Source organism: Chiloscyllium plagiosum, unplaced genomic scaffold, assembly GCF_037043375.1.
Source record: "Chiloscyllium plagiosum isolate Xiang-an unplaced genomic scaffold, Cpla_swu_hap1 HiC_scaffold_43, whole genome shotgun sequence".
NCBI classification, from domain to species: Eukaryota; Metazoa; Chordata; class Chondrichthyes; order Orectolobiformes; family Hemiscylliidae; genus Chiloscyllium; species Chiloscyllium plagiosum.
Genome location: NW_028270181.1, coordinates 10,705,120 through 10,719,187, shown reverse-complemented (window position 1 = coordinate 10,719,187; position 14,068 = coordinate 10,705,120). Strand labels below are relative to the sequence as shown.

Genomic DNA, 14,068 nt, shown 5'->3' with positions numbered 1-14,068 from the left:
CAGGGAAGGATGGCAGATTTCCTTCCCTAAAGAACCAAATAGGTTGTTATGAAAATTGACAGTCGTCACCATTGGGCCAGCTTCTTACGTTGAATTTAAATTTCACCATCTGCCACGGTGGGGTTTGAACACATGTCACTGGACCGTTAGCCTGGGCTTCTGGATTACTGGTCTGATGATGTTATCAATTTGCCACTGAAACCCCAGAAGGATTAGTCCCAGGTACCTGGGATTAGTGATGGCAAAAGATTGAATTTTGGAAATGGAGATTCAGGGAATGATTAGCTGTCGTGGAACTAACTGGAAAACGTGCAATGGAGTGGTGTGCGATAGATAGGTATTGCTCTTGAGAAACATTTACAGGATGGTAGTGAGACTGACCTCACTTTATTGGGCTACATCAAGAGCAATAATTGGATACTAATGAAATTCAGATAAAGAGATGAATGCATGGAGTAACAAGGAAGGGCAAAATCAGAAACCAGCACACCGGGGGGTCAGTGAAGGTACTGGCAGCATCAAAGGAAACAGCCAAAGAGAGATTGAAACGGTCTGGTCATCTGTTGTGGCCTGAGGATGGAAATGTGGTGGGGCAAGTGAGAGAGTTGCAGGAAGAAGGAGGAAAGGAGGCTCGAACACCAGATGGCAGAATCCGATGGTGAGAGAATTAATGCAGTGGGACTGCGGAGGAATGGGTGAATGATGGGAGGAAAGGGAGAAGGCTAACCAACCCAGCATTGTGGCAATCCCATGGAAAATCCCAGGATAAGCTGAAAAGAGAAGAGGACAAGGTACAGCACAAAGCAGTGCTAGCCATTGTAAATCCTAAAACATAAACATATACATTTTTAAAATACTGTGAATGTTGTCAGTTCCATAAATTTCAAACCAAGAAAAAAATTTGCATTGCACACAGGAATCCTGTAATAACATCAGCATTGACTGCTACTGCTAAGACCGAATGGCAAGCTGTGATTAGTTTTGAATTAGGGTTAGATATTGCTGGCACAGGACTGTCATTGTTATGATCCCAGCTGATGTTATCACTGGACAAGTCAGATCCCATACTTAAATCTAACTTGATAGGTCAATATGGTTTTAACAAGGTGGTCTTCACTGAAACACAAGTGCTGCAGATTTGGTTTTAACAATAAAACAGAAGTTTACTACACAAAAGAAGTGAAAATAAAATAGAATAAACCAAATTATATGCATATAACATGAGTTTAAAAATTGCAAATCCCAAGGTAAATTACTATTCTATTGATTTCAATATCACTCTTCTCAATCATATCTATAGTGATTAACTTAATGGATGCTTCAATTCTCAGCCTTGAAAACATGATAGACTCATCCTTGAATCTTTATTGACACGAACTTAAATTTTCTCAGTTTCAAGTAAATGCTTTATGGTTTTAACCAAACAGTTCAGATCTAGTATTTTATAACTACACTCCTTAAGCTGACATAACCTGTTTCTTAACTGAGCAAACCTATCCTCCTCCTTCAGGAGAAACTGTTTTCCATAACCAGTTTCAACCAGGACTTCTGCAAAACTGAAAGGAGAAGGGCTTTCCAAACTGTGGGTGATTTCCTGAACAATGTTCCCTCCTGTCAGGTCTGCACACACCATTCACTACTAGTTTCTCCAATCATTGCCGTGCATGGACTTCAGAGATCCAAGCAGTGGTTGACAAAATTGGAGGCATTGTTGCCTCAAGCCAAAAAAGATATACTGGATCTTTCTAACTGAAGCTTAATACACTACACTGCTTACCTTGTTCACTCATCAAACCTCTCCCAATGTAAACAAATTCCCACTAGCCTCCAAAAGCAATACTATTTGTTTTTTTTAAAAAAAAACACACAATAACTTTAGAATGCATTGCAAGTTAATAATTAAACCCCTCACACACACAGGACAAACCTACATGCCACTAGTTCAAAATCCAGATTCCAAAATAAATGGTGTGTGTATATACCAACTTTACATTTTCCATTGAAACATTTCTGAAGTCAAGTGAGAATTCACAACTCAGTGTACATGTAGTTAACAATCAATATATGAATTAGATTAAAAAGTATGAGCAGTTTTGTGTGTGCATGTGCTGATGTGATTTTGAATAACGATAATGTGAAAATAAATGTTTTTATTCACTTCAAATAGAACAAATGTTAAATCATTCATTGATTTTCCTCCCACCCACACCCTTTATTACACGCTGGTACAAAAGGATGTGTTTTACTTTTTGTGCTGTTTTATTTCCATGTTGTCTGTCTCCTGTTTGTAATGGCTGTTTGTTCTCCACAATGCTACTGCGCAATGAGCGCCAGCATCCGCACCTGATGCCGGCGATGACAGTAATGGTCTTACAAAGAGTCAGTCCACTGCCTTGCATTCAGCCGAATCAGTTCATACTGATCAGCCCCCTGAGGTGACGCCCTGTAAGTGAGCAGCAATCATCATCCTTGTTTGCTGCCCTCCAGTGTGTGTTGTGTGGTGTTGCGTGAAGTAGTACTCACCTTAGGATTTTGCATGCCAAGTCGGAAATTGGATTGTGATCAAAGGTGTGCTAGTCAGCTGACTTCTAAGATTTTTCACTTGGACTTTGCAATCTACTTTGCAAACTTCAAGCTTTGTAAGTGTGTGTGCGCTTGTAGCCAGTGTTAAACTTACAAAGGTATACAGTTTGCTTTAGATAACAATGTACAATAACAATCCATTTAGCTTGGTTGCTTTCATTTTAATGAGCCTTCTAAGCTGCAAATGTGTATTATCTTTTCCACCTACAACGCTATTAGCTAACCATTATCATCAGTGTTACAAAGGAGCATGCACAGGAGTTGTAGGTTTGTGCACTGCGATTGCCTGACTAGCTTGCTCTTGGCACTCTCCAGTGGCTCTTTTATAGAACAGCAATAGCAGGAGGCTGAGTCAGCAGCCTCCTTGTCCCAGTCTGTGCACTAGCTCATGTCCTCAGCCTCTCTTCTTATGGACACACTTCTCTTCTTATCTCTTGTCACCCTCTCATAGAGTTTGTTATAAACCTGTAAGTGGGAGTTCATATTCGTTGCACTGATATTACAGTAAAAGGCTTTGTAAGATCAGCAACGGAATTTTGATCTTCTGGATCTCATTATTTACAGTGGCAGAATAGGATGTAAAACTTTCTCATTACTGTTCTTGATGGATTTTGGATAACATCAATTACACTGAATTTATACCCAAATGGCTTCCCCAAAATCTATCATGCATTGAAAGCAAACATAACATCTTAAAAACTGAAAAAACAGCAAATGCTATAAATCAGAAACAATAACAGAAGTTGCTGTAAAAGCTCAGCAGATCTGGCAGCATCTGTGGAGAGAAATCAGAGTTAACGTTTTGGATCCAGTGAGCCTTCTGAGAAGGGTCACTCGACCCAAAATATTAAGATTAGATTAGATTTCTTACAGTGTGGAAACAGACCCTTCAGCCCAACAAGTCCACACTGACCCTCCGAAGAGCAACCCACCCAGAACCATTCCCCTACATTTTCCCCTTCACCTAACACTACGGGCAATTTAGCATGGCCAATTCACCTAACCTGCACATTTTGGAATGTGGGAGGAAACTGGAGCACCCAGAGGAAATCCACACAGACACTGGGAGAATGTGCAAACTCCACACAGACAGTTGCCTGAGGCGGGAATTGAACCTGGGACTCTGGTGCTGTGAGGCAGCACTGCTAACCATTGTGCAACCATGCTGCCCATTAACTCTGATTTCTCTCCACAGATGCTGCCAGACTCTGATTTTGTTCATAACATCTTAAACCTTCCTCATAATTTAGATGCCTGACACCAGGGTTCGTGTTTAAAATTTGACCCTGTCCTCATTCATGGGCAGCAGCGTCCTGTCTGTGATTAAGTGATTAAGCTGCAAGTAGTGTGTTTGATCAAAATCGTCCAATGCCCTTTTCATCAACAGTGCAACCTCATTGATTTATACTCATCCTGCTGCTAATGAATCACAATTTGCCAACCTGACTCCATTCTAGTGACACTGACATCTTGATAAATTCATTCTTTGGAAAATCACCAATCTCCTTGTGATTAATAACTTACACTGTTGTCCCATTTAACATACACGTCTCGTCCCATGCTCCTGTAAAAATCAATTTTGCACCAAAATCTATTTGCTCAGAAGAGAACTTGATCTTTACGATGCAACCTATGCATTCTTATTGTATCATCCGCAAAAGAGCAAGTGTTGCTGACAGTATTGGTGTCTAAGTCATAAATAGCAAATGTCCCCAGATAGCTCCCTGAGGTTTGCCTAATTATTCGTAAATGGGAATTGGGCATTGCAGGCTAAATTAGCATATATTGTCCATCCTTAATTGTCCTTGAGAAAGGGATGATGAGTTGTCCTCTTACACTACTGCAGTCAACACGATGTATCTCCTCCTTTCGTGACCTTTTCATTTCAAGTTAAAAAGCTACTCTTCAATTTTCCAATGAGCAACATATTGTCCCTGTTCTGCTGTTCCTATTAAAAGGTGCGATATCCAGCACAGTTCCAGTGCTTCATGGTAGGTGTTGTGGTGTAAGGTCTCTGGGACCTTGGAGCCACTTTGTGATGATGTCACAGAGCTGCACATCACTATGTACAAATAACACAGTGTGGACAGATTCACAAAAGACCAAACAACTCCAGACTGGATTAAACCACACTGGAACTAGAGAAATTCTTGTGAGCACTTGGGTGGGAACACCTACAGAAGATAGATTATTCCTTAACTAGTATAACTATATGTCTGAGCCTGGTATATCTATGATTACCTTGTACTTATTATTAATGAACATTACTAATATTAATGTCATTCATTAATGGTAGAAAAGTTGCATTTTCCCAAATAATTAGCATCACTTAGAGACCAAAAAAAAATTAAAAATGATACATTGTTTATCATAGCACCAGGGACCGGGGTTCGATTCCAGCTTTGGGCGACTGTCTGTGTGGAGTTTGCACATTCTCCCCGTGCCTGCGTGGGTTTCCTCCGGGTGCTCCAGTTTCCTCCCACAGTCCAAAGATTAGGTGAATTGGCCATGTTAAATTGCCCACGGTGTTAGGTGCATTAGTCAGAGGGAAATAGGACTGGGTGGGTTACTCTTCAGAGGATCGGTGTGGACTTGTTGGGCCGAAGGGCCTGTTTCCACACTGTAGGGAATCTAATCTAATCTAATGTCATTCCCTGTACAATAACAATCCCTGTGGGCAGAGTTGGTGCTCCAGCCAATACCAGAAACCACTCCATCACTGTCTCAGTGTCAAGCACAATGGCTGCTACAATAACAATCTGCATTTCGTTGATGTCTTTAATGTAGCAAAACATCCTACGTTGGTTTCCGGGAAGGTAATCAGAAAACATACAGTGAGTCAAAGATGAAACGTTAGGATGAGGCCAAAAGATTGGACAAAGCGAAAGATTTTAAGAAGCATCTTAAAGGTGGAGAGAGAGAGAAGGTGTACAATTACACCAACAGCTCAACTTCAGTTCCCGCACCGACTGAGGTTACCACAAAGGTCCCTGATTTTCAACCTCTTCCCTTATCTGAGGTGCAGTGACCCTCAGGGTAAACTATCTCCAGTTATCTCTCTCGAATGAGAGAGCAGCCCTATGGTCCTCTGAGACGAGGGTGACTTTACTAATTATTCTTTAAAAGCAGGAGATCAAGACCTCCCTGTGACAAGCTTGGAGATTATATAAGGAAATCAGAATTCTTTGAATGTTTTGACTTAACATCCTCAGTGTATACTTCTCGAAACTGCTGATGTCTCCATTTGCCATAAGGCAGTAAGAAATAGGAGGAGGTCATTCGGCCCCTCAGGCCTGCTCTGCCATTCAGGAGAATCATGGGTGATCCAACATTCCTTACGTACGTTTTCCTACCCTTTTCCATAATCATTGATCAAGAATCTATCTCAGCTTTAAGTATACAGAAGGACTCTGCCCCCACAGCTCACCATGGCAAAGAATTTCAAAGACTCACCACCCTCTGAGAGAAGAAATTCCTCCTCATCTCAGTCTTAAATTGGGTGTCCCTTAATTTGAGACGATGCCCTCTGGACCTAGACTCTTCCATTAGGGGAAACATCCTCTCAGCATTTACCCAGGACAGCATGGAAACAGACTCTTCAGTCCAACTCATCCATGCCAACCAGATATCCTAAACTGATCTAGTCCATTTGCCAGGATTTGGCCTATATCCCTCTAAATCCTTCCTTTTCATGCACCCATCCAGATGCATTTTAAATGTTGTTATTGTACCAGCCTCTATCTCTTCCTCTGGCAGCTCATTTCCACATATGCACCACTCGCTGTGTGAAAAGATTTCCCCTTAGGTCCCTCGTACATCTTTCACCTCTCACCTTAATCCTATCCCCTCCAGTTTAGGACTCCCCTACCCTGAGGAAAAGACTTTGTCTATTTACCCTATCCATGCCCCATATGATTTTATAAACCTCTATAAGGTCACCCCTCAGCCTCCGACACTCCATGGAAAATAGCCTTAGCCTATTCACCCTCTCCCAAAGCTCAAACACTCCAATCCTGACCAACCTCCTTGTAAATCTTTTCTGAACTCTTTCAAGTTTCACAACATCCTTCCTATAGCAGGGAGACCAGAATTGAACGCAGTGTTCCAAAAGTGGCTTAACTAATGTCCTGTACAGCCACAACATGACCTCTCAACTCCTATCTCAATACGCTGATCAATAAAGGCAAACATATCAAATGCCGTTTTCACTATCCTATCTACCTGCAACTCCACTTTCAAAGAACTATGAACCTGCACTCCAAGGTGTCTTTATTTGGCAACACTGCCCAGGACCTTACCATTAAGTGTATAAGTCCTGTCTTGATTTGCCTTTTCAAAATGCAGCATCTCACATTTATCTAAATTAAGCTCCATCTGTCATTCCTCAGTCTATTTGCCCACCTGATTAAGGTCCCTTTGTATCCTGAGGTAACCTCCTAGGCTGTCCACTACACCTCCAATTTTGGTGTCATCTGCAAACTTAATATCTATACCTCTTTTATTCATATACAAATGACCTGTATGTTTCAATAAGATCACCTCACATTCTTTTAAATTCCAAGAGGTAGAGTTCGCATCCATTTAGGCTTTGCTCATAAGACACTCTGTCCATACCAAGGATAATATCAGTGAATCTTTAGTGAACTGCGTCCAATTAAATGACTTGTTTCCTTAATTAATGGCACCAAAACTGTTCACAATATTCCAGATGTGATCTCACTAGCACCTTGCATAGTTGCAACAAGACATCCCTACTCTTATACTCCAATTCCATTTTAAATAATGCCAACATTCCACTGGCCTTTTGCTGCACCTGTGTCCAGGCTTTCTATATTTTATGCATCTAAGAGATCTCTAAGCCCCTTTGTGTTGCAGCTTTCTGCAGTTGTACTCCATTTAGATAATGCTATGTGCTTTTGTTCTCCCTTACAATATGAACAACTTCACATTTTCCCACATTCTATTCCATTTGCCAACTTTTTGGCCTGTTTCAACAGGATCCCAGCAAAAGCCCCTCACCAGCGGGGGCAATTTTCATGTTGCAAATTAGCCAGTGCAGAAAAACAGAGGTCTAAAGTGAATTGTTCTGCAGAAGTACAAGGAGCTAGAATCCAAGTGACAAGGGACATTCTGAACACTTGACAGTTCATCTGTACAGGCAGTTCAGAGAAGGTTCACTTGGCTGATTCCTGGAATGAAGGGGTTATCATAGACATTCAAGTTTGGGCCTGCACTCGTTTGAGTTTAGAAGAATGTGAGATGATTAAATTAGATTAAATTAGATTCCCTACAGTGTGAAAACAGGCCCTTCGGCCCAACAGGTCCACACCGTTCCTCCAAAGTGTAACCTACCCAAACTCCTTTTCCCTCTGAGTAATGCACCTAATTGCCAATTTAAGCATGGCCAATTCACCTGACCTGCACATCTTTGGACTGTGGGAGGAAACCAGAGGAAACCCACGCAAACACTGGGAGAATGTGCAAACTCCACACAGACAGTCACCCGAGGTTGGAATCGAACCCGGGACTCTGGTGCTGTGAGGCAACAGTGCTAACCACTAACCACTTGATCTTATTGAAACACAAGTCGCTGAGGTGGGGGATGGGGGGCTTGACTAGGAAGAAGCTGAGCTAGTGTTGCTCCTGATGGGGTCCGAGAACTATGGGGTACATTCAAAATTATGAGTCTTCCGTTTAAGATGAAGAAATTCCTTCTCTCAGTATTAATAATCCTTTGGAATTCTCTACCTCAGTGAGCAATGGAGGCTGAACCATTGATCATATTCTCAAGACTGTTAGACAGGTTTTTGCACAATGAGGGACTGTATGATTGTGTGGGGGAACAGGCAGCAAAATGGAATTAATGCTATATCAGCCATCATTAATAAGAGGCTGAGTGGGCTCCTTCTGTTCCTAGTTCTTATGTTCTTATTTTTATAAAACACGTTGAAGTTGAAAACCCAGTGACAGCTATTCTGAAGGTCCAAGCAATGTCCCTGGTTTGTGCTTCAGTTCAGGGTTTATCAACATGAAAAGTTGCTATTTAATCACTCTTTAACAATTGTTTACTATATTCCTATTATTTCAATCTGTTCTGAGTTAACCAGCTGTTTTCTTTTCTCTCATTACACCTGGGGTAATAACAGACTATCTTGCTCCTATTACACACATCACTTCACTTTCAGCTTTGTTAATCAACGACTGTGTTGCAGTAAAGCTGAATTAACAAAAGAAACATGTCTTCATACTCCACCCAACTTTAAACAGCTGCTGTAGTGTTTTCCACAGGGGATAACAGACAGATTAACAGCCTTCCAAATTCTCTGGCATTCTTTATGACAGGCTTTCACCCCTACTTCTTTTGACAATCTGTACTAACATTTACTTCTGCATGAGTTGGTGTAAAAATATAAAGTATGGGCGGCACGGTGGCACAGTGGTTAGCACTGCTGCCTCACAGCGCCAGAGACCCGGGTTCAGTTCCCGCCTCAGGCGACTGACTGTGTGGAGTTTGCACATTCTCCCCGTGTCTGCGTGGGTTTCCTCCAGGTGCTCCGGTTTCCTCCCACAGTCCAAAGATGTGCAGGTCAGGTGAATTGGCCATGCTAAATTGCCTGTAGTGTTAGGTAAGGGGTAAATGTAGGGGTATGGGTAGGTTGCGCTTCGGCGGGGCGGTGTGGACTTGTTGGGCCGAAGGGCCTGTTTCCACACTGTAAGTAATCTAATCTAATCTAATCTAATTTAATCTACAATTCTGTGAAACACATTCTGATGTTTGACTTTTTTGAAGGTGCTATATTAATGCATGTTGTTGTTGCTGCTGCTTCACATGAGATTAATGCGCAGGATTGGAATAAGCCCCTGTGATTATAATACTTAGTTAGAATGAGTTTTGTTTGTGGCATGACACTTGAAGAGGAGGAATTTGCAGGGCTCCTCGAGGATAGAGGAGGGAAAGTTGAGACAATTTAAATTATCTCTTTTGAAGAGCTGGCACAAATAAGACCGAAAACCAAATGTCCTTATTTCTGTGTGGTAAACTCATTGCTCATCAGAATGACCCAGCTATTCTGAAAAAAGGCCAACAAATCCAGACATTCCCCTGCCTATCCCCTACAGTGCTATTTGAATTGGATCATTTATTCAACGGCCTTTGGGTCAGTGCACATAATGCTAAATATGTGGACTGTGAGTCATACTTTATAGAAGAAGCGATTTGTAATATTATTGTTAACAAGATCCTTGAGGGCTTCTCCTGCTCGTATCCACCTCTCGATATCCAACAACAAGATTTTCAGTTATTGGCAATTGATTATATGGCCATTGGCCATACTTCAGCTGATTTTTGCTGTCAATTCCTGATTAAAATTCTTGCCTCTGGCCCTAACTTGAATAGGCAATCCTTTAATGCAACTTGACATCCCTCTGTCAACCTTTTCTAAGGTTTTTGATTAATTGGATTACATCCAGTTCATATTCTAGTGTCCATCCTTCAGTGTGAAAAACCTGTGAAGCAGATTTTCTCCATTCCTGATCTGTAAGGAGTACATTAGGATGATTTGCAAGCGAAGTGGGATAATTTCCACCAGGACCCCCAGTGGGGTGCACTTTCACCCCCAGGACTGCAGTGGTTCAACGAGTCAGCTCCTCGCTGCCTTCTCCAGGGTAATTAGGGATGGCCCTAATAAATGCTGGCCCAGCCAGTGACACCGTCATCCCATTAACAAATAAAAGAAAGATGGTTGTCACCTCTCAGAGAGTTAGCTATGCTGTTGGTAGCTAATCAAAAGAAAGTAACAACAACAAAAAGCCTGTCATAGAATCCCTGCAGTGTGGAAGCAGGCCATTTAGCCTATCAGGTCCTCTGAAGAACATCCCACCCAGACCTTCTATCCTATCCCTGTAACCCTGCATTTTCCGTGGCTAATCCACCTAACCTGCATACCCCTGGAGACTGTGGGTAATTTAGCATGGCCAATCCGCCCTAACCTGCACATCTTTGGCCTGTGGGAAGAAACCGAAGCACAGAGAAAATACATGCAGACACAGGAGAATGTGTAAACTCCACACAGTCACCCACGGGTGGAATTGAATCTGGGTCCCTGGCGCTGTGAGGCAGCAGTGCTAACCAGTGAACCACTGTGCCATGTCTTTGTAGCAAGAGAGAACTTTTTAGCCTCAACCATGAATCAATCGAGACTTAGTCAGTACCCCTTTTGTCCTCAAGTTGTAAAGGTTGAGAATTCCAGACCTTATACCAATTTGACAGCCAAGGGTTAATTGTGGCTTTTAGTCACTTGTCTGAAAATTGCCTCTTGACTCATTATCAAAATTTGCCAGATAGCTGTCTGATGAAGCAATGTGAGCTTCAGAGCCAGCTGGTCGTCTCAGTGTTGTGTATGGCCCAGACCAAACTCCCTCAAAATATATTAGGATGATAGCCTTGACCCTAAACTTTTTCTTATTTTAAAGGCAAGTCCCAGGCGTTGCATTCTGGACACAATTTGTTTGGTTAAACTACCAGTCTTGAAGCAAAACACACTTTATTTGTACACTAGTGGGCGGCACGGTGGCAGTGGGCGGCACGGTGGCACAGTGGTTAGCACTGCTGCCTCACAGCGCCAGAGACCTGGGTTCAGTTCCCGCCTCAGGCGACTGACTGTGTGGAGTTTGCACATTCTCCCCGTGTCTGCGTGGGTTTCCTCCGGGTGCTCCGGTTTCCTCCCACAGTCCAAAGATGTGCAGGTCAGGTGAATTGGCCATGCTAAATTGCCCATAGTGTTAGGTAAGGGGTAAATGTAGGGGTATGGGTGGGTTGCGCTTCGGCGGGGCGGTGTGGACTTGTTGGGCCGAAGGGCCTGTTTCCACACTGTAAGTAATCTAATCTAATCTAAAAACTATTGTTTAAAAAAAAAGGAAATTGGAATAACTTAACTCTACTGGAAAACTTAACAGAATAATAGATTATTTAATCACTAAACAGTAACTGTTCCAATACAGTAACATCCCATAAACACATCTTTGGCAAAGGCAAATTCAGTAAAACATATTGTCTCACATGCAATTCTCCAGTCTGTAGGAAAAACATCAAGAGAAAACTCTGAGAGAGAGTATCATGGAGAGAGGTACTGTAGCTTCCCAACCCAGCTTTAAAACCTCAGCAACTGCTGCTGAAAAATGAAAACTAAAAATCCTGGTCTTTGGGAGCTTGACCCCACCTATTCAGGCTGCGTCTATTGTTGCAATCTTTTATTTCAAAAAACAACCCAAGACCTCTCAACTGTTTATTGGCTCTGAGTAGACTGATTGACATCTCTGTCTCAACCTTTCTTTGTCAAAACAAACTAGGACAAAATACACCTCTTAAAGCCGTTGTATCATCACAATAGTGCTATGGGAGCACTGTGCTGTTGAAACCATGTTTTTCCTCTTCTTTGGCTGGACATTGAAAAAAACCCTCAAAGAAGAGCTGAAGAGTCTTCCCCGGTGTCCTGGCCAGTATCTATTCTTCAAATAACCAATAAATGATTGTTATTATAATCCTGTTTGTGAGATCTTTCCGTGTGAAAATTGATTCCTGTCTATCCTATATTACAATGCTTAATTTCACAAAAAGAACTCAAAGCTATCCATCAGTTGGGAATTATGTCAAATGTCTCCAGGTCATGAAAGTCTTTGCCATTTTCTGATTTAAGGTTTTTCCAATGGAGACTTTCCAAAAAAGCTGCTGATGCTATTTCAGAGCAGGTTTGGAATAATCGCTGAGGGGAGTCTTGTGTGGAAATTATTAAATACCAACAGTTATCCCAGCTATTTTGTAACTGAAGTATAGATCCCTCAGTCCTGCTGTTATCATGGGTTCACTAATTCTCCCCTCCTGCAATTCCCCACTGATGGCACTGTCACAATTTAGACATTATATTTCGAGCAAATCTGATTACTTGTAATGATCAAAAATTGAAGAGTGATTAGGAGCTGAAATTGCACTGTATTGGAGCAGTTCCTTCCTAGGATAGGATACTAAACACCATATCTCCTGTAGATCATTGCCAGATTTTTGATTAATTAATGCTTCTTGGGGACATTTTATTATATTAAAGATTTATACATACCAAGTGACTGTAGTGGTTTCTGGTGGCCTTCCTCTATAGAAACAGTCAATGCTGATCAATCACCAACTGTCAAAGGTGTTGTGTCATTCTTTTGTTTGTCTGTTTATGGAATGTTGATGTTGTTGGCTTAGTCAGCATTTATTACCCATCCCTGATACACTGGCAGTTAAGAATCAACATGTCTTTGGAGTCACATATTGGCCTGACCAGATAAGGACAGCAGGTCTGCTTCCCTGAAGGATATTTAATGAACCTGGTGTGCACCAATCAAGAGTAGTTACAGGGTCGCCATGTAGACTCGATGGACCAAATGGCCTGCTTCCACATTATAGGGATTCTGTGATTTGTTTCTCCTTTCTGGGTTTGCTAGCTGCAATGTGCAGCAAATCAATCTGAAAATCTTGGATAATCCTGGCTGAAGAATATAGAGCAACTAGCACAGAGTCAGATTAGATTGAGCTCCTGATCAATGTAGAAATGATTAGCAAATCTCCCACAGCACAAGCCTTTCAGTTTATTCAAAGTTATGTATGGTCTTGTTTTATTAGCTTAAATTCCATGCTTGTGTTTTGCTGTGTTCACTGCTTTTTTGTGCGGTTATTTTTTTAAACATGTATACATATATGTGTCTCTCTCTCTTTCCTCCACCCCCCCCTCCCCTCCATCCCCCCTACATGTATTCAGCCACTGAAAGTCTGGAACTCATATGTACAGTGAATCACACAGATAATTCAGAGCTGTTCCTACCCACCTCTCCTCCTACGCAGTGTAAGTGAAGGCAAAGGGAATCAGTTTCAGTGCCTATTCTCATCAGAGATTAACTGGAGTGAATCATACCAAATCTTTGTTTCTGTGTATCCTGATACTTGCATAAAAAGAATTAGAAAATAGTGCATTTGCATATTAATTTACTCCACAGCTTCCTTTTAATAATTTCATTGTGCCAGAGAAAATTCTGATTGTCAACTTTTAATTTGCATTTGTTCATTACTCTTTAATTTGTTTCTTGATTGCCGAGGAAGCTGCTCTCAACTATCAGGTTTAATTTAAACACTGCTTTACAATTAATCACAGAAAATTATTCCAATGCTTACTTGAAGAGAGAACTCTATGCACTTCTTTGAAACAATCTTTGAGGCAGTCATGTTGTTTCATATTTGGTGCGTGTGATAGAAAAGCAAATTACTTTGCATGCTGAGAGACTGGGGAGTGTCACGCTTCAGAGGGACTTGCGTATTCTTGTAAGTGAATCATAAAAAGTTAACATGTCTTAGGCAAAAGTTAGACTAGATTTTAATTCCAGATGTTATTGAGAAGGCAATGGTGAGATGCATTCTTAAACCACAGCAGTCTCATGCGGCTTAGATCCACCC

General features: G+C 41.6%; 1 protein-coding gene across 3 annotated transcripts in view; it reads left to right on the top strand.

The window, feature by feature from the left end:
• The window catches only part of camk2g2 (calcium/calmodulin-dependent protein kinase (CaM kinase) II gamma 2), a 353,326-nt gene that overhangs the window by 312,189 nt on the left and 27,069 nt on the right, over positions 1-14,068 (top strand). Inside the window, exons 17-18 of one of the 3 annotated variants that reach the window (XM_087982388.1) lie at positions 2,335-2,445; positions 13,380-13,463. The exons of the other annotated variants lie outside the window; for them this stretch is intronic. Coding sequence (XP_087838514.1) covers positions 2,335-2,445; positions 13,380-13,463 — 195 coding nt within the window. The remainder of the gene's footprint in view (positions 1-2,334; positions 2,446-13,379; positions 13,464-14,068) is intronic. 3 annotated transcript variants of the gene reach the window in all.